Source organism: Gavia stellata, chromosome 15 (genome assembly GCF_030936135.1).
Source record: "Gavia stellata isolate bGavSte3 chromosome 15, bGavSte3.hap2, whole genome shotgun sequence".
Taxonomy (NCBI): domain Eukaryota; kingdom Metazoa; phylum Chordata; class Aves; order Gaviiformes; family Gaviidae; genus Gavia; species Gavia stellata.
The window spans coordinates 7300359-7328072 of record NC_082608.1 but is presented as its reverse complement, the minus strand read 5'-3'; the positions used below and the strand labels follow the sequence as shown (position 1 = coordinate 7328072).

Below are 27714 nucleotides of genomic sequence, written 5' to 3'. Positions count from 1 at the left end.
ATATGGTATTTTACTTACAAAGCCACAAGGCTTGAGGACACCTTCCTTGTTATTCCCTAGAGGAAATGATCCATCCCCAAACAGTGAGGCAGGAGACATAATAGGGAATCATTTTACGAGGAACCACAAGTTATCCTGAACAAATCTGACAGAAGATTTTAGTTGTGGTTTTTCTAAGCTGTTTACCAGTGTGTTTGGGGGATAATTATTCTGGAAAGAAGGTGAGCATGGGAGTAGCAGCAGCTGAAGTGGGGAGGCTATTGAGCTGCTACAAGGAAAATTTTTATGCAGATCAGACTGGATGCAAAGTGTGGTGCTTGGAAATGAGCAGCAGTGAAAAACTAGTAATTCCACGTATTGTGCTAGGGTACTATGGTTTGTATTTGAACCGTTCTGAAAAAGAGGCCATGCGTAGTTGCTGCTGCAGGAGTAGGGCTCACTTTTTTTATTTTTCCCCTCTTCCATCTAAACCCCTGGAAAAAAAAAAAAAACCCAAGCAGGAGAACACACCTGTTTGTCTAAACCCCTTAAAAATCTTTACATTTTAATTGTTAGATGAGAGATGCCTATGACTGTGTAGTGGGGTAGATTCCCCCTGCTCCCCCATCCCCCCATTTTCTTTCTCCTTGTTACTTGTTTTGTGCAACTGGCAGGAACTCTATACAGACTTTTATACAATAACTGCAGTGCTGGATTTTTAGGCATTTGTGTATGAGGGGGAGAAGGAATTTAACATCGTTGTTGTATTTTCGTTTGTTTTCATTTGATATCCATCCTGACGGAGGGCAGAGCACCACCGAGAGAGGTGCTGCCAGGTGTGGCTTCCTACGGCTTTCTAATTCTGTGATCACAGAACACCCGATTCTGCAGTCCTTGCACAGACAAGTCTCCCACTGATTTCAATGGGAAATTTGCCTGCATCAGGGATAAAAGAGTGGGCCCCAAGTTGTGTACAATGATGCAATCTGATCCTCCTGCTGTGGAAATTGATGTAATCGCATTCTCGCCCTCCCCCCCTTTTCTCAACCCTTCTCCCTACCAACCCCTGGTGACTCCTGGGGGGCTTCTCACCAAACGGAGAGGAGGATGCAGCTGTGTGCTGCAGCAGCAGGGGAGGGGAGGAGACCTGCTGGAAAAATTTATGAAGGGTTGCATCCTAGATGTAACCCTAGAAAATGGCTAAGAACACGGACCTGCCTGCCCTGAAAAATGCAATCACCTGCTTTTGTTAAATGAGCAAATGTTTCTTCTCTATAATTGTGACATTCGTGACATGTCCTCCTGCGTATGTTGTAAGGCTGAATTCAAGTGCTCTGTGAATTGAGCAATCTCATCACTGCCTGCATTCATTCCGACAGGGTTAGCTTGGTTTAGGGCTTTCTGTATTGTTATTGTTGACAGACTCCTCTTTTCAGCGGTGCTTTTGTGCCCTGGCACAGTGCAGGTTGCTTGGGAATATTGAACCTCGACAATGCTGCACTTTGCTGCTGGGCAAGCTGGGAGACCTCTCTGATGCTTCCCTCTGCTTTGCCATTTATATGGGGTTTGGTTTTATTTTTTTTCCTTTGGGAATTCTAGGCTCAGCTGAATTTGTTCTGTGTTTTGCGGAAGAAAGAGCTTGTTAAAGAATTCCCTGATGACTTTGAAGTGAACTATTTATTTTCTCTCAAGGGTTATTCAGTGTAGCCATTTGCCCCCTCTCCTCTGTTTTTTCACCCCAGTGTTTCCTGAGCTACAAGCATTCTTGGAATATATTAGTTGTAATGAGTTATGTGGGCATCAAAAGTTTTCTTTGAAACTATATGGCATCAACATCTGTTAGCTCTTAGAGAACAGAGACGCAGACAAAGGGGCTGATGGGGGGAGGGAGAAAAAGATATTAAATTCTGGAGTATGAAGTCTCCGTCTCAAAGACTCCGGGGGAGGGGAAGGGGAGACCTGCTCAGCCCCCCGGCTTTGATGTGGTCCTCTGGCCCTGTGATTCCTTTTACGGGAATGTGCGTGGCCAACAGTCCCGCACGGCCGCCTGCCTGCCCTGCCCACCCTGCCTGCAGCATAAATCTTGCCACAGCCCTTGCTGCTACAGTAACATTTTCAAGGAAAGTGCCGTGTGCTCAGTTTTCAGCTATTGAGTTGGGGAATCAAAATTCCTAATGATAGAGGTAACTCTTAAGCAAAAAAAAAAAAAAAAAAAAAAAGTTTAGAAGTGAACTTCTTATTTGCTTGTAATCCTCCTGACCCTGTGGGTCAACATGCAACTGTTCATCTAAATCAGGTTTCTAAATGGTGTGTGTCTGTGGTTTTTTATTGCCTGTAATTAAAAAACATGTGTCTGTTCCTATGTACGCAGCATCAATCAGCATTCAGGCATGATCACTGATGCTCTACTACTTACAGGAATGTGTGGGGATGGGTTCTGCTTTTTCTTTTATCTTTCTCTGCAGAGCCTCACAGTGTTTGTCCTATGTGCCAGGGAGCAGAGGAGAAGGGTAAAAGAAACCTCTATGTCTGTCTTTTCCTCTTGTTGGCTCTGTTTTTAGCCATAATGCTGGTGGCATTGTGCTTCACTGTGCTTCCTGGCCCATTAAAAGCCTGACCAGTTATAAAATGATTAGTTGACATACCTGGGCTTTGGGGACAAAGAGGTGGTTTAAAAAGGAATGTGAACCATCTGTTTTGCCAGCACCTCCTGTTGACAGATTTATGGATCAACATTAGCATATGTGTCCAGGGTCACACACCTGTGCTTCCTAACAAGGTAATATTATTTAGCAGGGTATGTTTTCGTCCTGAGGATTCAGAGCTCTTTGCAAAGGTGGGCATCAAGAATTCTGTTTTACAGTTGAAAAATGAAGGCACAGAGAGATTTAAGTGACTTAGCCTACACCACACAGTGAGTCTGTGGTGGAGCAGTTACTGAATCCAGGTTTCCTCCAGCTGCATAAATATACGTCATCCATTAGCAGGAAAAGACTGAGAGCTATAAACATAATAGAGGAGCATTGATTATCATTCTAGGGGATCTTTAAGCTGTTGTGCTGTATGAAAACCTGAGCCAGGTAGGAAGACACAGGCTATTATCACAAGGAAGGTTCAGAATGCAGTATGCTAAAGCTGTAATGATCACTGAAGTCAGTGGAAAGAGTATCCTTGATTCCAGTGATCACATCTCAAATGAACAAGTTATTCTGTACTCAAGCTCTGTAGCCATTTTCTGCATGCTTGTTTCCCAGTGTATTCCTGGGTAAAATCACCTCAGTGCACTCAAGTCTGTTTGCTAAAGAGTTTCTTGGTAACCAAATCTATCATGAAAGGAAGTTGAACAGAAAATCAGATTTATTATGTAGCTATGCCCATCTGTTTGCTGTGGTGAAGAAGCCCAAAATAAACAATTTGGAGGAGTTATTTAGCTTCTCCAGGCTGGAAGGTAGATGAAGACTTGTCCTCTTTCATTCATGTCCTTAGACTTGTTCATCAGTATAATCTATGCTGAAGATAAGATCTTGGGGGACATGGGACAATTGATTTTTGCAATCAGCAAAGAGATTAGAGCATAGCTAGAAGAACAAAGTAAGGTAAATAGCTGAGTCTGTAAAGTGAGTTCATTTATCCTTCTGAAGTAGCTTCGAAGTGAATTCAAATATAGCAAAAAGCAGTCATTTCTTGTTTCAGTCCTATTTAATCTCAAAGACTGATGATCTTTTTTAGTTGGAGATGGTTGGACCCTTCAGTTGGAAAGTAACTGCTGAATCCACACATCTATTCATACAGTTGCTTTCAATTATATCATATCTCACCTGGCAGAAGTCCTTGAAAAACTGTGTCTCACCCTATCACCTTAAAAAGTAGAAGCCATAATAGTTCCAGAATTCCAATAATAGTGTTAATGGAAGCTGTCACTTTGCAACCCCTGGCAAGAGTTTCTAAAGATCCATGAAATCCAGGGTGAAAATATCATAGAAACAGTAATGTTCTGTCCCCTAAATGGATCTTCTGACTATCTACAGGTCTTAATGTACATTGGATAATTTTATCAGTTGATGCTTTTTTGTTAGATACAAGTAATATGAAGCAATTACATAGTATTTTATCCTATTATTGCTGGGATTTATTTTTTTTTTTATACAGGATATAAATAGATATATATTTACTAGCATGCCTATCTTCCACATCACATAGGAATCTTATGATTCAAGTTAAATGAGCAGGGTGGTAGCTTTTGGTGAATGCAAGTTGCAGTGACTGACCATTGAAAGAGGATGCTCATTTACCCACTGCAGCAGAGATGAAAAAGCTACCTGCAAAGAGCATGTTTCAGTATTGCCACTACCCAATTTTCATAGGCTGGAGAAAAGAAATATATCAGAAGAATGAAGAAAGGATTTGTACTTTATCCTGTTGGAAAGCCTGGTCCAGGTGTTGGATTGGAACAAAAGAGATTCAGCTGCATGTTGCAAGCAACCTGGAGCAAAAAGCACCACATTGCCTTTCTTACTTATTCAGATGTCCATCTTTTGTGTAAGTGTCCATCTGCTTTGCACTTTCACTTCCTCAACAGCCTCATGTTCCTGTGGATGGGATATCCTTAAAAGCATATCATACAACTGCTCCTTGTACCCTTTTGAGGGTCTGTAACACAGATATAAAGACATTGGGGATATTTTTTGCCTCATAAGCCTCTAATAGTCCACAGTCCTTTGTGACTGGAGATTAAGGGTTGGGTGGGGATTTTTTTTTTTTGTTATCCTGTCTTTATCTTCACAGTATTTTACCAGCAGCTGGAATTGCTCTACAGTCACCTTCTGTGAGATGAAACTGCAGGGACTCCAATTCTGTCAAATTGGTGGATATAGATGCAGTGATTTCAAACACTATTACCATATTATTATGGGTGGGAGTTATTGCTGCTAGAGCAGAGGCAGCCGAACTGAATGCATTTGTGCACTTCACCATCATAGTTTTTGAGCTGGTATATTAGTGTGAACTTTGTGCTAAGGTACCAAAGGGTATCTGTTTCAGTATCTGTTGTGCTATCCCCATTGTGTTCTGCTATCTCTGTTAGGAAGACTGTAACTTTGGACATAGAGGCCACCGTGGCAGATAAAGGCAGTAAAATCCTAAACCACAGGCAGCTAAACCCACCCAAGATCATCTATCAGAGATCTTAGAGGAGGAATCTGTTTTCTTAACAACTCTACCTGCTGTGATTATATTATGAAGAAATTTTATCTGAGAGAAGCTTCCATGCATGGTGGAGGAAGAAAAACCCATCTGTAGTGGATCACAGAGCACCAGGTTCTTATTTCAGGTAAAGAAAACATTATAGAAGTTGAGCGTGCTGCTTCTGCTTAACAAAATGCATTACTGAAGTTGCAATCTATACTTCAATGTTGGTCTAAAAGTTAAAGTCACTTTGACTTCTCCAAGTGTGAGCTGCTTTACACATTCTTTACAGGAAGTTGAATCCTGGTGAGTTATCTTTATTATTAAATTGTCTGGAATGGCAAACTCAAAAAGAAAAAGTGAAACTTCATGGTTGCAGAAGGAAAGGTAAAATATGCTGTAGGAGAAAAAATATTAGGTTTAAACCAAGGCATAAATGTGTATTGCTCTATAGTGTTTTTTTATATGGTGTATGCTTTATTCTTAATTGTATTTGCCTGGTTTCAATTTTCGTTATAGTGAGGCTTGGTATATATACTTTATCTGTGTAAGGCCCTAGGTATATAGATTACTTATGCACAGGGAAGGAAAGGAATGTCTGACTACAACCAGATTTCATTCATTCATTTATTTATTTATTTATTTAATTTTTTAGTTTTAAGCTTTAAGGTTTAAGTTTTTGGGTGTTGGCCTCTTCTCCCAAGTGATAAGTGACAGGACAAGAGGAAATGGCCTCAAGTTGCACCAGGGGAGATACAGACTGGATATTAGGAAAAATTTCTTTACTGAAAGAGTGGTAATGCAATGGAATAGACTGCCCAGGGAGGTAGTGGAGTCACCCTCCCTGGAGGTATTCAAGGAGCATGTGGATATGGCATTGTGGGACGTGGCTTGAGGGGTGGGGTGGTGTGTGGTGTGGTGTGTGTGTTTGTTTTTGTGTGGTGGTTTTTTTTTTGTTTGGTTGGGTTCTTTTGTAATGGTTGGACTTGATGATCTTACAGGTCTTTTCCAACCTTAGTGATTCTGTGATTCTGTGTAAGCCTGGCTGTGAAGCTGTATTTGTAAAGAATGATGATCACCTCAGATATCTGAATATCTACTTTCACCTGCATTGTCCTAAAATAAATGATACCATTTTTTGAGGTGTGAATAGGTTTCCTATTAGCGAAGACTAGGCTTGAGTTGGCTGTAATTACACATGGCTATGTTTCTAGTCCATGGGAAATTTCAGATACCCAAAGGGGAACTAGGTTCCTCCCATCAACTGTTTTTCCAAAAAGTCTTTTACCTCTTTCTTTTCAAGTCTGGACAAGATTAAAAATAAAGTAAAACAATAATGATGACTGCTTTGGGGTTTGGATGGGTTTCCTAAAGCATCTTCAAGAGACTCAGTTTTCAAAATCTGCTAAGGACTCGCTATATGAAAATCAGACTTATTTTGGAAACTTGTTTCCTGCAAGTGAGCCTGAAGCATTCAGAATAGCCACTCAGCAGTTGACAGAGCCCTCGCTTGTTCAGGTCAAAGGCCAAAGGGCATCCTCATTCTCTTGAACCTCTATTTCTTGGGATTGTTTTTTGCCCACATCAAGAATGGAAGTTTGTGCGTAGGTGACATGGCATTCTTGTTGGCAGCTACTTTAAAACCATTATAAAATCTACTCCGCAAGATGTTAGAGTTACCACATATCTTATCCCTTGCAGTCCCGTTGTGAAACGCATTTCTTCAACTTTGCTCTTTCCAAAAGTGCTGGAACTTTATTGCATCAATTTGAGAATAAAGAGAGGAAAAAATACATGTTTCAGTCAGATGGTTAAAAATAGGGAGGAAAAATTTCTTGGTTGACAGTTTGTCGTTTTGCATGTGTTTTGCTTGGGGGAAAGTGGTGGATATGATACCTTGATAAGAACTTAACTAAAACATATTTCTGCCAAAAATGTGGAAAAATTAGTATCTTAAAGCCAAATCAAAGGATTTTAATGAGGTGTTTGAAGGAGGAGAGGTAAAGCAACTTCTTCCTACTTGAGAAGAGCAACACCTTTTAGAAAAATGTTAATTAACACAATATTGACTGTGATGTAATACAGTGAGTAGGGGGGTCCAAACTTCAAAAATGTGCTAAAATCAAAGGTTATCCTTTGATATATCTAATACACCCATGGATGTAGCTGTCTCTACTTACACCAAAAGCAAAACTGTATTAAACACCATGTTAGTCCAAATGTGGCTTGCTAAAATACACATTCTGTTTCCTTTCTGTAGCTTTGGCTCTTATATGCTGGGTGTCATGGAGAGTGGCATGAAAAGGCAGAGCCAGGACAGGTAGAAAGAGTCATAGTGATGACCAGGATTAAAGGAATCAGTTGGCATAGGGTCTAGGATGTAGGACTAGGAGATGTGAATGCAAATACAACAGCCCGGAAGGTGAAGACAAGGAGCTTAACCTCAATGTAGAAGCAGAAAAGGAGCCAGCAAAGGCATCGGAGGAATAAAGCAAAGTAGGCAGAACGATGGGTGAGGATTTGGATGGCAGCATTTTCAGACAGCTGGTGAAAAGGAAGTCAATAGCTGGGAGGCCCAGAGTTAGTGCCCGGCCTTTAGTCTCCAGAGACTTGTATCAGTAAGAAAACTGCACAGGGTGGTTACGGCTGACGTTGGGGTTAAAAAATAAAATTCCCAGCGAGTTAGAATTCATCGGAGTCTGATTGCACGGCAAAGGTGGGAAGCAAGTGACGATTGCCTGACTTGTAACCAGCGGAATAGAAGCCCTGGGGTGTGGGAGCTTTTAAAGATTGTTTTTCTTCCTCATGTATGTATATACTCAGCAGCATTTCTGAGGGAGTTGCGCTAATTAACTCTTCTCTCCACCCCCACCCTCTTAAATCTAAGCTGACTGCAGCAGCACCTATCAGAATAGGATATACGGGACATGAGGTCCTTTCTACCCAGGCCAGGCAGCCAGCTGGTCAGAGTTTTGGAGCAGATGTTTGAGCCTGAATCTTAGTCATTCTGTGTGATTTGTGTTGGTAGCTAACGGAGGCCAACTTATCTGGGAAACTCCTGGTGAGGTAGAGACGCTTAACTCTAGATGGGTTCCTGTTCAGCAACCTATAGAAATGGCATGCTGGAATAATCCTTCTACGTAAATGTTTCTTTTCTTTATTCTTTCAAGTGCTCGCTGACCTCATTTATATAGTATTTCACAGGGTACATCTGGTTTTGGTTGTTTCATGACTCAGTGTTCCAGTTTGAAAATACAGTGTTGTGATTTAAAACATCGTGTCAGGACAGTGATATACAACCACCTATGACCTAAATGTTGTTGCTTTTGCTCGCTCAGGCACTGCTCCTGCCGCGGGCCGGGCTCCTGCAGCTGTGCGGGGCGCGGGGAGGCCCGCGCCGCAGAGCCTGGCCAAACGGCAGAGCCGCTGCTGGTCTTTTCATCCCCTGGAGCCTGTGTTGCCTTTGTGCTCGAAGATGCTTCTCCCCATTGTCAAATATTCCTACCTGGCTATCGTTTGCTTCCCACTAGAATTTCTTGAGCTGCAAGTTATGTTTTACACATTTACCCTTTTCTTTCATTCTAGTCCATTTCTGAGTTGGGGTGGCTCAGGGTAGATGCAATATTTTATTCATGTTAAGGCAATTCATACAGGTTACTGGGAGAATACTCCATTACGCAGAACGAGCTGCGGTCAGAATTGTTTTCTCTGATGCTTGCTCAGCTTTTGTACTTTTCTGTTGAGTGTGAGTTTACATACACTGTCCAGAATCCTTTTCTCAAGCAGGTGCATTTTGGTATTTATCCAGATTGTGACATCTGTCTCAGTGGTGCTAAAAATATACAGGTAACTCTCTTGCAGTTTTTTTGACAGAAGAGTTAATGATGATAAGATGAATGATATAATTTCTTTTTTTTTCCTTTCATTTTTTTCCTGTAAAATCTTAGAGTTGCCCACACCTTTCTCAGATACATATCTGTCTATCAAAGATAATACATGTCATGATCCTACACACACAGAGGAACACATTTGAATGGGAGCTGAGGAATTCTGCTTAAATGTGTCACTAGAATGTTCAAATGATACTCGCATCAGCTTCAGGATGGGTTGTCAATTTATATGGCATTTAACAGTTATATTATGGTTCAGCATCATAAAAACTTTTCTAGAATTTGATAATTTCTAATAATTTGGTTTAAGGCAGAAAAACTCACTGGAAATTTGCTTGCTTTAAGTTAGTACTTCAACTTAAATAACTAGGAGCTAGAGAAGGAGTGAAACTAGACTAGAATATAAAACATATTTACTTAAGACCCATGTAATGATTAAAAGTGAGAAAATAAGGAAGCTCGCTTAATGAATATTAATGCTTCACTCTGCTGTTTTACACTTCTGTCTTCTAGTCTTTTCCATAGAGTTTCTTGATGGTGCATTTTACATCAACAAATGTATGTTCATTTTTAAGTGACGTCTTTTGAAAAATCATAAAAATTAATGACTTGTGGGTTTTGTAGAGGATGAGATTAATGACATAATTTTAACAGGCAACATTTGATTCCCAGATGCACTGTGTGCTTTGCTGACATTTTAAGAGATGAAAGCTACCAGTTAGATAGTATTCTTTTCAGAGGTACATCACAAGTAAGACCATACCTACTCATTGCATATTTGCTGATCAGGTTAACAGAAATATTTTTTTTCCAAGAGAGCAGGAGGGAGCAGAAATTCTGAGTTTAGTAAAAAAACCAAACCAAACCAAAAAAAAAACCCAAAACCAAAAACCCAAACCAACAAACAAAACAGTTATTAAATATTTAACACTGTGGGAGGGAACAGAGGTGCCATATATGCCTATGTAGTCACTTCTATGTATCTCATTATCTATGAGAGCAGTCAGAGGTGTGCTTTCAGAACTTCATGGAAAATGATGACATGGGGGAATTTGATCAAACAAAAGTATACTAACTTTTACAAGGCCCTGGAAAGACCATATTCTTGCAGAAATCTGATAACTTATGCCAACATTTAATGGCTTCTTTTCATTCACTGTCTGTTTCTTCCGCAATTTTTAAGGCAATGATTGATATTAATCAGCACATGCTCAAAAAAAGAGAACTTTTTTACTGGAACAAAAACTCAAGGAAACAAAATAGTTTTTGTGGTGTGCTTCTTGGAAAGCTGAGTCCAGAATGACAGCTATCATGGCAACATTGTGCTGTGCAGAATCCTAGCATTCCGGGCCAGGTTGCCATTCGGCCCGTGAGTTCTAACTTTATTTCAGGGTATCTGCTCATGAACAGAATGATATTTTCAGGGTCTCTAGGCTAGCTATCCAGTAGTGTTTGTGAAATCTAATTTCATGAACAGAACGGTATTTTCAGGGTCTCTAGGCTAGCTATCCAGTAGTGTTTGTGAAATCTAATTTCATGAACAGAACGGTATTTTCAGGGTCTCTAGGCTAGCTATCCAGTAGTGTTTGTGAAATCTAATTTTTAAAATGCTGTTGCAGAAATTGATACTGAAGAATTCCTAAGATACGCTTTTGTGGCTTAGTTACTTTCTGATAACTAATCTCAAAGAATAACATTTGGGTATGTGGAAGGCAGAAAAGAACCTCCACCAGCTTTTTCAAGAAAAAGAGGTGAAGTGCTTTTATCATGATAAAATTGTGTAACAATAAAGCTAATGAATACAACTAGACATTGATTTTCATAGGTTATTCTCTTATTCTTATCTTGTGCAAAAAGCTCTGTACTGTCAACTTCCAGTTCACAAGTTGATGCTGAGAATGCTGGCTCTGTGTTCCTGGTATGTTTTTGCTGGTGAAGTTAAAACGGCCATGAGTGCAGCACCCAGCTTTTTAGGACCATATCCTTCTTTATCACCGTAACTATTTATCAGTGGCAGAGAGTGTTTATAGTCTGGCTCCCTAGACTCTCCACAATGTAAGGTCAGTGATGTTATGGTGATGCTAGAGCCTTCGGAATGAATGGGAGAAGGCAAAACATGAGGATAGCTGTCATTGCTTATGGTTTAGCTGGGGTGGGGGGATGGAGCTGGAAAGGGTCTGCTAATAAGAGGGTGAGAATGCTCTTCAGGGTCTTTGTAAGTGGGATTAGCTCCAAGTCCCACTGATGCCCTTTATTACTGCTTCAGCACCATTAGCGAAAAGTTTTTTGGGTCTGAGATAAGATCATCTGCATATCTGTGGCATCTGCTTCTGTATTGCTCTAGACATACTGGGGCTGACAAAATTTCATTAATTTTGGGACTGAAGGATCAGGCAGCTCTTCAGAGTCTCGTATCTGCTTTTCTTGGGTGACCTCTGGCATATGAAAGTTTTCTGTTTGTTGGTGGAACCAAGTGATAACATTCCTCTGTGGGTAGTGAAGGGTTTATTTCTCCTTTATAATTTCCATTTGGAGGTTTTTTTATCTTGCTTGATTGACAGAACATTGAAATGCTAAGTATTAATCTACTTTGTAAAAGGACTTGAATATGAACACTTCTTTTTTTCTTTCCCCTAAACAATCTATTAATCTCCATTAAATTTTTGTCCTAAAGTATGTCCAGAGCATTGTAAAATAGCACCAAATGCATTGGCTACCACTAATAAAGTGATTGACTTCTTTCCTGGAAAATTACTTCTGTGCTCTCATTAGTGTTTTAAGTTAATCCTGGTGATAATAAATATATATTCTTAACACCTCAACACTTTGTATATAGTATATTTGTCATTAATTTTTATTTTTTTTTAAACAGGATTTATCTGGGGAAGACTACAGAGAGACTATTGGTGACGAACACTTTCATCTAGAAGGTATTTAAAGAACAAAATTTCTTGGTTAATATTAAGGGGTATTGGAGTAAGTCAGTGAACAAGTCACTGTGAGAATACAGTTTTTGATATACGGATGTGTCGTTTGCCTGGCAAAAGTGTTAAGATAGGAATAGGGTATTATTTCCGTATCTCTTACCACCGTCGTCCTAATATTCAAAAAAGTCACCCAGTTGTACCATACAGACCAAGCATTTTAATTCAAAGTCTCACAATTTTTGCCAAGTACTTCTCTTGGCATTGGTAGCAGTAGTGAATATCACTGTCCGCAGCAGAGGTGGTAAATGCGATCACTGAAAATGTTAGCATTGGGTTTTGTGATACGCTGCATACCCTTCTGTGTTACACAAACCAGACTTAGAAACTCCTGCATTAATTTCTAATAAAGACCAGAGACTCTCACTCAATACATTTCTCTTGAATATGAATGGAATCATTACTGCCTCAGATAACTTCCCTCCAAGGCTCATCTCATCTCTTCTTCTGTGATCTGGCCTCTCCTTGCAGTGGAGATGGAATCATTGTCGTGGTGGGAAGGACCTTGAGTATGGACACTGTATTCTGTGTGCCAGAGAACACATCTGAGGTACCTTGTACTTCAGTTAGGCAAGTGGGGGTTGATGAGCGGAAGAGCCTAACTTGAGGACATTGTTGCTCATTCTTTTAAAAAAACCAAGGAAATGAGTCTTCTCAACCAAGGAAAAGAAACTCTCTAGTATAACAAGTGGTTGCATGGGCTGTGTGCTAGGTTTATATTACAGGCTAGTGGAAACAATATGCCCAACTTATTTAGAGCAATGAACCATGTCAAGCTTAACTTGGAAATTTCTGTCCTTTTATAATCCAGTCATTTGTTTCTGGTAGTAGACACTTCTGTCTAAACAGAACTTGAAAGATTCTCTGTGTTAAGAATGTTTGTCTTCCAGTTCCTTACCTGTGAAATGTGTTAATGTACTGTGTTTCTTAGATCCCATGTTTCTGTCATGTCTGTAGTTTATGAAGAATGTTCCCTTGTATGTGCCTGTAACATAGGAGCTCAATTTCAGGTGGTGCTTGTAGGCTACTGTTAAAACACTGAAGCAAGATATACTTGTCATGAAGGAGTCAGTGTTTGTTGAAAGTGTTTCAGTATTTAACTTCACCACAGTTTTCCTTTCTGCTTGTAGTAGGACATTAACAAGGGGTGACTTTTTAATTTTCGGAATTACAGGAGAATCTACCTAACGCACGATATTAAATGTCAGTGAGGTGAATAATTTCATTTTTCTGTGTCTCATTCCACCTTTCCTTACCTCTAATTATTTCTCACTTTGTTATGTAGAAATGTCTTGCATAGCAAACATAATATCCAATATATAATATTTCCAAGCTAGTCGGCAGCAGGATTGTTTTTATTAGAGTGTAAAACCTTTTAGGCTACTCTAATTTCAGTCTTTCAACAGTTTTACACTATTACTTCTGATGTGTCTCATTTCTTATTGAAATTGAGTAGCGAAGACAGAGTTAGATACCAGCAGGTGGTCCTTTCTTTGCGTGCTGCCACCAGGGAAGAGCTGTTTCGTGGCATCTTTCCAGTTGGAAGGCAGGTAAATGTTCCCACCCAGTGCTCAGGCAAACGTGTGCCAATTGTTAAGGCTTGGTCCTCATCCCTTCAGCTCTCAGATCTCCAGGTTATGCTTTCCATGCTGGGAACAGTGTTAGCCACTTCCCTCTTGAATGGGATATGGAAAATCTTCTCATAATTAACAGATGATACTAGAAGCATTGTGTTAAAGCAGGATGCTTTCACCCTTTTTTACTGGCATGATATTTTTGGATGATTGTGATAGTACTAGCATAAAATTGAGATATTAGCATAAAGTGAAGCTGAAACATGATTTGAGACCCTTGTTAGGGCACAGCTTGAATTCTGTGTGGCTTAGGTACAAGATGACCACTGTCATAGCTCTTTCCTGTATAGAAATGTTTTGAGCGAAAATGTAATTTATATTCTATAAAGTATATTAATCTTTCAATCTAAAATAGTAGTTCTGACTTTCTTTTGCTACCTCACAATCTTTAATATGTACAGGCGTAACACAAATATGTTGCATGATTATACATTCATGTGTCACAAAATAACATCAACATCACTGATAATGAGTTTCAGAGGCAGGGAGCTGTAACACACTGAAACATGGTTGGTTGGGCTGAGCTCACAAAGGACGTGAATGGCAAAACAAAGACTTGAACCCAGCTCTACCAAGTACCAGGCAAGTGCTAATCAATGAACTATATTCTCTCCTCATAAATACACTGTAGGGATGAAAAAAAATGAAAAAGAAACATTTGTCAGATTTGCAAAAAAGCACAGCAGGTGCCACAGTTCTTCTGGGTTAGGGGAAAGTTATAGCCTTCACACTCGGAGACTTTATTGGAGAATAAATCTGAGTTCTTTAGAAGACTGACTGAAAAGACTAAGGTGGCAATAAAAGAAATAATTGAATTTGTTATTTTGTTTTACATAGCCAAGTTCATTACCTTTTTTTTTTCTCTCCCTCTAATTTTTTCCCCCTCTTAGCCATCTGAGCAGTACAGATAAAAAGAACTCTCTTTGCTGGATTTAACTTCTGTGTTGTTATGTAAAGCTTGATCAAATCCTTTCGTCTTAACAGACTTAACTGGCCAACAGCAAAAGGCTCGGGATTCTGGGATTAAGATTGTATTTGGTAAGAGGACTGGTGCATTAGTGCTTTCTTTTGAACTATAGAAAGAACAAAGTAAACATCAAAAGCATTAAGCCACGAGAGCGGATTGTTGACTCAATGTTGCTGCATGACAAGAGGTTAGAACTCAATAGTGGTGACTCTGTTTACTGAGTGCTGTGCAGAAAGAAACAGTTTGACCAGTATTGTCTATAATATCCAGTGCCTGCCTTTGATTTTGCTGCTGGGCAAGTCACTAAATTGAAATTTTTGGATTTTCTCATGCGTGGTCAGTGATTTCCTTAGGTAAGAGACACCAATGGAAACCTCGGTCTCTTCTTATATTACTCTTACTCTGTTTGCCTTCTTCCTCTTTCATTAATAACTCAACAATTGGGCATGCTGGATATAGGTTCTGTAGTGGACTCATTTGCAGCTTTCATTCCAAGTTGAGCAGTGCTTTCCCACTGTGTTTCAGAGACTTTCACTTGCCAAACTTAGAGTACTTGTGCAATCTGCTGTGGCTGGGTACGAACTTCTCATGCTTGAACTTTCTTGTCTGGCAGTTTCTGCACAGGAAGCACGTGCTTTATCACTCTGCGTGTCTAGGATAAAAGAGCTTGCATTTTCTCTTCCTTGTCTCTTGATAGAATAGTAGGTCACCAGAACTGAATGACTGGAGGTGGCTCTGGAAGAAGTCACAAAAACTAGCACAGATATTGGGAGGTACTTTTTAATTTCATTTCAGTGGGGAAGCTAAAATGGCAGGCAGGAATTGAACGTAGCATCAAACAGCAAGTCACTCTTCCATCATGGAGACGTGCAGGTTGCTCAGAAAGATATCTGCTATTAATGTGTTCAATAATGACATCCAATTTCTCTCTCTGCTTTTCAAGGCATAAGTAAGCTTTTTAATGACTCGTTCAAGAGACTCGCTATTGTTTTCCAGAACTTTTTTCCGCCCCTTTCCCCAGACCTTTTTGAATTTTCACAGCTAAAGCCTGTAGACCAGGAGAGCTTTCTTGTCTTGATCACTCCATGTCTTTATGAAGTGAACTGGGGTTCCTCCATCTTATCACTTGAACATTTAGAAGCTTTTCAGAGCAGCCTGTTTTCTACCTGCTTGTGACATCTGAACCAGAAGCAGGAAAATCTCCCTCTGACACAGACTGATTGTGGAAAAGATGCAATTTCCTACTTGTCTCAATACAAGCTCCTCAGAGCCCAGTAGGATATAGCTATCAGTCTACTTCAGCTGCCTTTTGGAGTTCAAGGTGAAGTCCTTAAGCTCAGAAGACAACTAACCTGTCACCCTAATTAGTTATGTGATAATGTGATTTCTCATGTCACTGTTCTCCTGAAAAGTATGACTTAAATGTTTCTACATCTCTGTGAGATCTGTCTAGTCCTGTACCTGCAGAGGAGCTGCCTCTTATGCGAATAGCTATCTGTTCCCTGTTTCATTTGTCAGCTGAGGATGATGTCTTGATTATTATTCTCTCAACAGAAGACTGGAGAAGATCCAAGCCTTCATGGTGCCTTATCTGAACATGATATCCAAAGTCCTGCTGAAAGTAGTGACAAAGCTTGACCTGAATCAACAAACTCGTTTTTTGATATGTTTCCCAAACAGATGTATCCAAATCCCTAGATGTAAGATATTCCCTCATCTGGTACCAGAAAGGACAAAATTATTCAGGTCATCTTCTTGCCCATAAATATTAGAAAGCCCTCCAGCAGAGTTCAAAGCACATGTTGTTGCTGAAAAAACCTATCATATCTGTAAAAGAGCTACTTGTAGCCCTTTTCACACATTTACTATACATCATGGAATTTCTAAACCTTCAAGTAAGGTATGCTGTATTCAGCAAAGCAGAAAATAATTCATTATATTCTTAATATTATTATATGTTTTTCAAGATGTTACTAGTACGTCCAGTCAGTCCTTCATCTCATCTTCCTTTATCCAGCATCTAGGGAATCTGTGGTCAAGAGGGAGCTGAGGCGTGGTTAACCGAGTTCCACCATGAAGAGCTGTGTTGTTATTTTTGGCTTTAATAAGAACTGATAAGCAAACAAGGAACCAATAGTAAAGAATGAACTAGTGGTTTAAGGCTGTTCGTCTTATGCCCAATGCTGCCAACCATCCTGGATGCCCACACAGCTGCACATGCTTCCCCCCACCATACGCATCCTAGACAGCCCAGTGAGGGGCTTCCACGCGAGTGCTGCTGAGGTGCCCGTGCTTCCCCTTGCTGGGGCTGCAGCTGCAGGGAGGGCATGGGGTGGAGTGTGCCTCCCCCACAGCACCCTGCAGCAAGGCTGCTCTCATGCATTGCAAGGTAATTCCCTCTCCTCTGTCTCTCCATTCAGGAAAAATTCAGTGAAGACTTTAGTGCCTGGAGTTATTTCTAAAATCAGTAATTGGAAGAATACCTGTTGAGTTGTCAACTCAGAGGAAGGGTGGCAGGGTATGGTACTTGGGCCCAGACTGTTTATAAACTTGTCAGCAGAGGAAAACTTGAACAAGCATTTTAACTAGTTTTAGCTAACCTTCTGTTTGCCTGTGAGACACTTTTTACCATACTTTGGTAACCTCTTAGCTGTAATAAATTCATATATTGTGCTAGGCTGAGCTATGAATGGGTAATAAAAGGCAGTTATTTCAAACTGCGTGCTCTCTTCTAGTTAATGCCTTCAGTTATGATGGTTATTTCATTCATTTTCTAAAGCTTAAATATGTATTATGTAAATGAAATTCCAGTGTATTTGTAGAAAAGACATAGATTGCATCTTGCACAGAGGCAAAGTTGCTTTATCTCAGCACCGTTGTTATTACCTACCTAGTACTATTGAGGCAGGCTTGGTGTTTTGCAGAAAATGAAGGTCCCTTCTGTCATCTTCTTAAACCAAATGCCTATTCATCACTGACGCTGCAAACAGAGCGCTAATAATTCCACCTTAAAAGTGCTCTTGTGGTCAGCCTTCTGGGATGCTATATGGGAACTCTGTGTTTTAATGACTTGTTGCTAATCCTACGCACTTACCATAGATTTGCTATGCATGAGTATGCGCTATGTGATCACCTCAGACTGGTGATCACTTGCTCACTGGCTGTATTTTTTTTGGCTATCACAAGGTTTCTGTTGTACCGTTTCCTACTACTCAGTTCGACATGAAACAACTCTGAAAAATATCTTCAGCTTCAGGGTGACCCACCGGCACCAGCCACCATTATCAGACAAACAGCTAGTCCCTGCCTAGGCTGGAAGCTGATAAGCTGGTTAGTGTGAATTGGAAGGAGTACCAAAGAACATGGGGGGGGGGGGGGGCAGGGAGCAGTGGAGAGCGCCAAGAGAAAACTGCTTAGTTTGGCAGTTAGAATAAAAGTCACCAAAGAACATGAGACTGGTTGGATTAGCAGAAGTTTTCCTGTGGTCATACACAGATCCAGGAAATTATAAGAAGCAGGTAGGCTGTTTGCCATGAGTGGGAGGAAAATCTTATGGCATAAGGCACTTAAAAAAAAATTTAAAAAAATATAAAATTGTACAAGTGTTTCTTAACATTAGCTGTTCCAGTTGAGGGGGGTTGGCATTTGGATCAGAAGCTTTTAATTCTAGAGCTGCTGTTTCAAGTGCAGCCAGGTCAGTAGTGATGAAAGACTGTTGCCATCCAACGGTTGTCCATGGCCTGTGTGTAATGAGTTAGTGGTCTCCAGGTGTTTCCAAATGGACCTTTACAGTGTCTAACAGCTCCCACCCATGTTGGCAAGCAAAGCACAGAAAGGCAGTGAAAAGTGGGCTGTTATGTCACCTTGGAGGGTGAGCTTTCCTCCTCACACTGAGCCACTGCTGTGCGGAGTGTATGTGCTCTGCTGCCCATGCCGTGCTTGTTCCCTGCGTGTAGGGTATCACTCTCTTCAGCTGACAACCCACCAGCTCCTACCAGTTTTTGATTGATGATGTGTTTTGTCTATGATTTGAGAGTTTTGTTCTGGGTTATTAATCCTCTGTATTAGACTGGGAAGATCATACCTACTGTAAGTAATAGTTGCACATTGATCTCTGTATTCAGATCGTTCTGCACTGCTGGAAAATTGTTATTCCTGAACACAAGCAAGTTTCATGTTTGGTTCAGGGACACAATAGCAAAGCTGAGAACAGAGCCTGGGATCTCCTGTATCCAATCTGTCCCTTACAATATAACAGAGAGAGGGTTTCAAAGTATAGTCCACAAGAAAACCTTCCAAACTTACAAGTGGTCTCTATGGTGGCTGAAGAAAGCCAAATGTTAATTTAATTGGGTGTAATGTATGAAAAATATTTCAGTAGAAAACTGAGGTAATGAAAAGGGTAAAAAAAGCACCTTTAATACTATATGCATGCTTGGTATTTATAACAATACTGGTTTTCCATACTCTTTCCTTCTGCCTAAGACTAGCAACTTTCCCATCTTTCACAGAGAAGCTAATGCTCTTTCTGAGTGGTCATTAAAAAAAGAATCACTTAACAGTAAGAATATTCATTTACTCTCAGCTCTGGGGTAGTCATGAACTAGTTTGCTAAGAGGCAAAAAGTGTCACCTGTGGATATAGCTGTTGAAAACCCATATTTACAAATTGCTCAAGCTGCTTCTCTTGTAGCATGTAAGAGGCAGATGATGAGGATACATGTGGGGAGCAGGGCAATCAAAGGGCAAAAGTACGTAGCTTAGAGAGATCTCAGCAAAGGGAGGAGGGCTCTTGCATTTCCCTTCCACATCCTGAAGGTAAGTGAAGCATCGTGGTGGCACTTAGGCAGCAGACCATGGCACCCAACTGGTTGCTCACATCACTGAGGGAAGCCACCGTGTAGCAGCACTGAGATAGAGGCGAAAAATGGGTGCCAGTGACATAAGGCTCATGCTCTGTGCATGAGGTTTGATAGGGCTGGGCCTCAGTAATCAGAACTCACCAAATCAGTCTTGGTCATTGGTGTTTCCCTTGGGCTATCAACGTTGTGATTCAGACGAGGAAGGAACTGTAGCATGTGCAAGCGTATCTGGGTGAGCTGTTCATCTAGCTTAGGCTGGGTAACAATCCCACTGAGCACACAGGAATGCAGGCTGCTGTACAGCTCTGCACTAGCTGCCCACCGTGTGGGTACGCCTGTCAAACCCTTAACACCACCCAGGGATGGCCGGGTTACAGCTAGCCACATCCGTCTGCATGTCCTGCTCTCCTGCCTCTGCAGTGGTGACTAATCTGGGAGACAGGGTCTACCATCAGATACACCTTGGCAAACTGATAGACTTGGGTGTATCTGAGAGAAACAGCTGATCTCGTGTGTATGGTACAGAGATAAAGATAAAGCTGCATTACTGTACGTGTGCAGCAGTATAAAAATGTACTTGAACTTTGCCCTAGGACATCCACTACCAAGAACAAAGAATGAAATACGGGAACAAGTCAGGAGTTTGAAAACAATCTCTCTGGAAACATGATGAATACCAGTGGTTTCATTTATTCTACTTGAAGAACAAAGGTCCTTTTCTACTTTTAATTTCCCAGCAACGATTATTACCAGTTATTTTTCTTGTAGCTTTGACCACAGTTCGTGGAGGTTTTATTAAACATGTTTTTGAAAAGTGAGTCAAAATGCCATTCTTCTTTGACTCTCGTGTGACACACTTTTTTTTTTTCTTTTTTTTTTCTTTTTTAACCCATGTGAAACTAGAGCATATTTCCAGACAAAGATTTGGGGCCAGATAATACTCTCATGCTGGTGCTCATGGAATTATTCCAGTTTTGTGCTTTTGTAATTGAAAGAAGCTTTGGCCCTTGCTATTTCAGAAGACAATGTATTTGTTTCAAATCCCCTGCCTTTACATGAAACATTACATTCTTCTTTAGAAACCTTGAATACTGCATTTAATAGGCAATATGTCCTGCTGCAAATCCCGAATATTCCTAAAGTTGCCAGTTCTCTTGTGTTTGACTTGACCTTGACAGAGCCGGCAACCAAGTTTCATAGTGCTCCCTTTGCTGGGTTTTTGGTAGCTTTCTGCAATAGGCTTTTGTTTAGATTCCATGTGCATGCTCCTGTAAGGCCCTTCTCTCCTGCCTGTAGGGATTTCCTATCCCAGAGTGTCTCATGTAAGGATAGAGTTTATGACAGGATTAAATAGTTCTTGCATTTCTGGGATCAAATTTAGGAGCCATCATTTTATATAGATGTCTAGACAGATGTAAAGCTAGATAGATGCTTGACCCTTCGGGCTGGATAGTTTAGACACAACAACCTGTCATCCTGCTGAACCTTACAAATACACAATCATGTACATGCAGACTTTTAGAGGCAATTTCAGTGAAAAGCATATTGCTTTTGCCAGTTGCTGTTCCAAATTCAAAGTGTGTATTAGTCAGGGTGCTTTTGTGTGCTTCAACTCCACTTCTGCTGCAGTAGCTACAGAAACCCAAAGTTTTACCTCACCAGGCAGAACAAGTGCCCTTTGTTACCTAGACAGATTACAGCTTTTTCTAAAGTCTGCTCTTCATAAAAGCCCAGCTTGAACAGTGGAAATTCTGACTTGCCTCAGATACTGAGGAGACTTTTATAGTTTCAAGTAGCTCCAGGGTTATATTTTAAAAGTTGAATTTCATCACATGTTTCAAGTTTGGTGGAAAAAAAAAAAAGGCATGATATTTTTAGCAGAGAAAAAGCCCCCCCCCCCTTTTTTTTCTTAACAGATGTTTCATCTCAATCATATCCAAACCTCAAAGCACAAGTAGCAGTCAACCTTATTCTCCTGTGGAGAAAAAGATAAAATGTCATTTGTTTGGAAGGGGTTGGTTTTTTTTTTTTTGTAACCACAACTAGTTTGTGAGTAAAAGCAAATAATAAATGCAGCACTATGGGCTTGTGGAAATCAACCTGAAGCAACATTTCTGCTCTTGAAAGAGCTCGGAGTCCAGCTGCTCTTGTTCGATGGAAAGTCCTAACCCCCAGCCTACCAAAAAAAAAACCCAACCCAAAAAAACCAGTAATAAGGTTTTTCTTGCTTTATAAATATGATCCAGCAATCCAGGTCCTTTCACCACTAAAATATGTCATACAAAGTGCCCAACTTTGTGCCAAAAAGGGTTTAGAAATGTAAAGTTAACAAAAAGAGAGGAAAGGAATGGTAGTTGTAAAACAAAATATCCAGAAGTGAAAGAGCTGCTACCCGAGGAATTCTCACAGGGCTCTGGAGGAGCGGAGAGCTTTGCTGTGCCTTGCAGCTGGGGCTGCGCAGGGCTCAGCGCTGGCGGGGGAGTGGCCGAGGCGAGCCAAGGCAGCCCTGAACTCTGTGCGCAAGATTGATTTAGGAGGGAGTTATAGTCCCTTTTAAGGATTTGGAGGCAAGAAGCTGAAGTGTGGTGCTGCAGATCGTTTTTTTTCGTTTTGTTGTTTTAATGAGCCTGTACAGAGAGTGGAGCTGTCGAGGAGTGGAAGGGTATTCTTGGCAAATGGGTGGTGTTCAGCTGAAGACTGCTCTCTGTGCCTGCTGCAGGACCCTCTGGGAGCTGCACGGAGCACCCACCCGCCTGCCCTGTCCCAGGCCACCTGTGCCCCTGCAGGGGCGGCTGCCCAGGCCCCGCTAGCAAGTAGTGATTGCCACCCAGATTTCAAGGTGCTGCATTTGAATGAAAATTCACAATGACACTGTCTAGGAGGATATTGCAGGACTTTCTACCAAAGGGGTAGCTTCAAGTGGGAAGCTGACTCTTGAGTTGCGAAATGCATGGGCTCTCTAGAGCAATAGGGAGGGCTGGCTTCTCCCGTAAGCCTGCTCCAAACCCTCTCCTCTTCTGCATTGTGAGCAGTACATAGCACAACGGGCTTCCATCTCTGATTCTGGTCTTTAGGCTGCACTATAGTTATTAATAATGGTGAGCAGTTACCTGTGTTTGCTCTGTGGGAATCACTTCTTGTGACGAGATCCTGTGTGCTCTCTGGACTTTAAATAAGGTGGTGGAGTCCTTGACAAATTTTATTTCTCTGCATGTTTTGCAGTATGTGATGTACCACCTTAGTACCATTCCTCACCCATGTATAAATATGAAAAGGGAAAGAGACGTACGCTTGTGCGCGCACATGTATATGCTAGACTATTAGTCACTACATTACTACTTTTCAGTTGTGTTGTGGATCAATTTCCATTCTCCCACACCTCTCAGAGTAAGATGTAGGGCTCTGAGGATGGGAACACTGAACCTGCCACTGTATATTAACTACGAGAGAGTTGTCAGATACGCAACTGATTCATCACAGCCAAAATAATGTTACAGTGCAGGTCCACAATATTGCTGTCTATAAAAGGCTATAGGTTTGTGAGGGTCGGAGCGACATTCTTCATCATGGGAAGCAATTCTGATGAAATGAATCTTACAGTTCGGATACCTTTAGAGGCCCCGTTATCATAGCAAAGGTGGTGGAAACATGACTTCTGCATTGAACATCTAAGTTAGGTGAGAGTGAGTTGGTATCAAAGCCTACATTATTAATAACATTGCCTACTCAGCCTTCATTTGAATAAAGGGTTATGTAGTGGCTGGGTTTTTTTCTTCTTTTTCTTCCCTTGTGAATCTCAGGGGAAAAAAATCCAAAGAGACAAAGAAAATTTAAGACAGAAAATCCTATGTCAACATGCATATCTGCAACTTGCACTGAGAAGGGATTTTTAAAAAGCAAAATTGTTACCGGTTACTAACCAAAATCAGTGTATGGCCACCTTTAAAGAGAGGTCTTTCTTCTTTTGCTTTAAGTTACAAATGATCAGTTGGTGTTCCCATCTGTCACTGTTCAGCAACAGAATTCAACAATTTGCAGTCCCATTCAGAGCTCCAGGGACACATAATGCTGTTAGAAAGTGGTAAGTGGTCCATATGACAGTGACAGTTTTCACTTGATGATCTTACAGGTCTTTTCCAACCTTAATGATTCTGTGATTCTGTTAAATGATACAGGTAGTTATAGCAGATTGCATTTTGTTAATGTGGCTTTTGATATGCCCACTGATCAAACACAAGTCTTGCTGCTACAGGTATCATCCTGAACTATTCTCGCCAAAGCTTATGGAGATTCTCCCCCCCTGTCCCCCATCCCCCCTCCCCCCCCTTTTTTTTTTCTTAAGATAGGGGAGGGGAGGGAGAAATGATCTTCTTTGATCTCTGATGAGGAAGGGAAAAAAAAAGACTGTTCTGTTCAGGCTTTTGGCTAACACAACAAACAGTGTTTAAAATTTAACTTTGCTTAATTAATTAGTAATTCTGTTCAGTGCTGTCTGATCTTCATCCAAAAGGTATTTTGAAGCTTGAGAACTGAACATCAAAGTGTACTGGGTGAAGATGGTCAAGTAAGGCATTTAATCTGGCAGTTGCTGTTGATGAAATACAGCCAGTTGGGGAGCTAATTGGAAAAGGGAATCATAATCTGGCAAAATTCAACAAACTCCCTCCCTTCAGCAAACTCACTCCAGAAAGAGTGTGAGAAATCTAGGTTTAGTGTTTAAGCATGTATGAGTTACACACTAGCTAGCAGAGAGAGACTGTATTGTCCTTTGTAACTGCATCTTTAGTACAAATCTTTTTTTGGTAAGGAGATAGTAAAAATTTCCCCCCCCCACCCCAACAGCCAAAAAAAAAAAGACGCCAGACCTAGACAGAAACCTGTGATTCTGTATCAAGGCTTGGAAATACATCTACTTATATGTGTCAAATTATTGGGGTTGGCAAAAGGAATTGCAGCTTTAAGGGAGGTGGTGCTGCACCAACCTGTGAGTTTGACTACTTTTTATTCAGGAGAGAAAATGTTGTCTGAACATTTGAGTGAATTTCAGTTTAGCAATTCCCAAATGTCCGAGTGGCGACTTGTCCGTTAGAATCATTATCTGAGGCCTGAATGTTTAAAACACATTTTGGTTGTCTATTTTTGTTGGTTTTTTTTTAAAAGCCATCACATGGTCTGAGTCACTGCCCCTCTGTTCTGTGCCTGACTGTCCCCCCCTGGTTGGGTGGTGGCAGTAGGTCTTGTGACATCTTGACTCTTTTTTTTTTCCACTCCATGGTGTGCAACTGAACCTTTAATTTGTGTTGTGACCATCAACAGGAAACAGTGAAATAGAAGAAAATTACCTCTCTCCATATTTTCAGGTTGAAATACTCATCCCAGACTAGTACAAAGCACTACTAGTACAGCTCTTGCTAAATTGGTTTTGACTTGTCCCACTAGACTTAAAATGGACAATTAATTTCCCTACAGTAAGTTTCAGAGAAGGCAGCTTGATCTTTGTTGTTTTGAAGGGTGTGTCTAATTCATCAGCTTCAGCTTTCAGCCAGAGAAAGTTGAATACACGCTTTTGGCACTGACCCAGAACAAGTCTGTTTTTCTATGCGCTTATTCTGGTGGCTGTGGAACAGGAATGTTGCTCCCTTCCTGGTCCGATTCTGCCTACGTTCATTTGCCGCTGGAGAAGAGGACCTTTGCTAAAGCAAAGTTACCTCTGTCGGGGATGTATTTCAGTCAATTCTGTGGAATAAAACCAAAACGTGTGCTTAATGAGGGTGATACTTCTTAATCCATGGCCTCCAGGAGAACTTAAAAGTGAAATCTGCATATGACTGTAATTGTTAATTAAAGGACTTCTTCTCAATTTGGACTTCTAAACATACTTATTACTGCTCTGGTTGTTGTCATGCAGTCAGCAAAGAATGTCAGTTATGTTTGTCAAACCTGATTTGCAATGAAAAAAATGTTGACGGAACCAGATAATTTAGACATCAGACTTCAGGAAAAACAACACAGTTAATTCTTTTTCTATCCCTTTGGTCCTCATAGTCTCTGACTTTAAGTTCTGCTGTGTCTGCTAGATCTGTAAATTGGCATGAAACCCTTACCCTATTGATGTCAACAGGAATTTTACTACTGAGCTCGGTTGGACCAGCTCTTTGACGCTCAATTCCAGCAGTCAAATATTGATACTGAAGTTCAATTTGAGCTGTTACAGAAGTCCTTATGACTTCATCTCCTTGTCTTGATATGTCTATGCATTTTTTAATTTTCATTTTATCCTACTCCCCTACAATTCTTAGGTTCTAGTGTGTGGTTTGTTGGTTTTCCCCATGTACAGATAATTCTGTCCCTTTGTTTCTGGTAGTAGTTTTAAAGAATTGCCGTGGAATCCACTCTATCCAACCTGAGGGGAAGGCTAATAATATTTCACTTCAAAGGGTTTGGTTTCATGCATGCCAGATGCTGACTTTCATAGGTGGCATTTTTGTCAATTCTCCATTTTTACCTTTACTCTGCTTTCTCTCAAAAATTACACAGTAATGACCCTGAGGTTAAGATAATAGTCACTGGTAATGTCCAGTCATAATTTATCACTGTGGAATTGCATAGCTTCTCCCATAGTTCTGCTTTCTGAGTTAAGGCCCTGTGATCCATCACATACCTTTTGGAATGGCTGTCGTCCCAAAGAGGCTCTGAAGTAGTTCATCTTTAGCCTGAGTTCTCCTAACTGCTGTGCAAATTTGGACTTGGTAGCTTTAACTTAGACCTGAACATTCATCAGAGTTGCATCCTTTTTTTTGTTTCTGGCCACAAGATCCTCTTAATCCATCTTATTGAAATGCTCAGTACAGTTGAAAAACAGAGTGAAACTGTCCTTACTTTGAGAAGGAAGATCATTTGTTAAAGAGCATGGTGCTTTGCTTGAATGAGGCTTTGAGAAATCTGAAGTGACAAGCCACCTGAGTGAGGGTGAAAGTTTAAACAGTCACTTTTCGACCTGACTGCAGCTGTATTTTGGCTCTCTGGGTTTTTTTCCCCCCTTATTTTCAGATGCAGGATGGAGGTGAGTGAAGAATGGTTTGGCTGTCTGAAGCTTAGTATTCTATGCTCATTCAATACATGCAGCACAGGAATCAGTTTTACCTCATTTCTGGGATTTCATGGTGATTCCTAAGGAGCAGTTGGAATTATTATCCCTGTCTTTACTTAGCAATGAATAAACTCCTGAAAAAAAGACTTAATTCTTCAGGGATGAGTCTTAATACCTTTAAACTGGCGTTCATTTTCTCCCTCTCTTCCTCCCCCACCTCAATTACGAGCAATTGGGTGGTAGTAATTAACAATTTAGAGAGAAACATCTGCTAGTACACTTAAGCCAGTCAGTTTGTTTTTCATGAAAGAATGGTATTTCACAATTTTTCCAAGTTAATATTTTTCCTTTATTGTCTTTCCAATTTCAAATATTGTCCAGACGCATTTTTATAGTGTCTTAAGGTTATAGAAGTGAATACAAGACCATTAATAACGCACAAGAAAAGAGAACATCATAAAGAAAACATATGCAGTATTTCAATTCATGAAACATTCTGTTAGGGAACATTGTTTTTGAGAGCATATGGTTATTCCCATGAGAAGCAATAAATATACTTTTTTTCCTTCAGTTGTGGATTCCCACAACAAGGGTAGGTTTCTCTGTATATTCATCTATATAGAGCGTTGTCTTTGTCAGGACTTGTTATCTGAGTGGGGAGGTAAGTAAGTATTTTTGCACAGATGATATATTGTACATGGACCTATTTCTGATGGCCTAGACTTTGGAAACACAAGTCTATTAATTCTCCACACTCCTTTGAGATAGCAATCTTGTCTGGTCTAGTTTAATATCATTGGCAGAGCTGAAAGGAAGTTCACATTGTGAATATATCTGAACCTTGGCATGTCGCTCACTGGTGGATCTCTGTTTACAGGCTGCCAGTTTTAACTGCCCCAGGCAGACACTCTCATTTTATTTATAAGTAGGTTGAGCATGTGTTTGTATCCTTCATGAAATTGAACACATGTCAATAGTCAAAACTAAGTATAGAAACAAGATACCAGACACTTATCCTTCTCTTCTCAAACAAAACAGTCGTACTCCAGTATGTATTTTTAAATGTTCATTGGGTTTGGATAAGGCACGTGAGGATATATGCAGACACATTATTTGATTGCTTAT

The 27714-nt window shown here is 40.5% G+C and overlaps 1 protein-coding gene across 1 annotated transcript in view; it reads left to right on the top strand.

Annotated features, from left to right (window-relative positions):
* Positions 1–27714, top strand: part of NKD1 (NKD inhibitor of WNT signaling pathway 1) — a 105657-nt gene that overhangs the window by 56105 nt on the left and 21838 nt on the right. The window contains exon 4 of the mRNA XM_059825030.1: positions 11926–11983. Within this exon, the coding sequence (XP_059681013.1) occupies positions 11926–11983 (58 nt within the window). The remainder of the gene's footprint in view (positions 1–11925; positions 11984–27714) is intronic.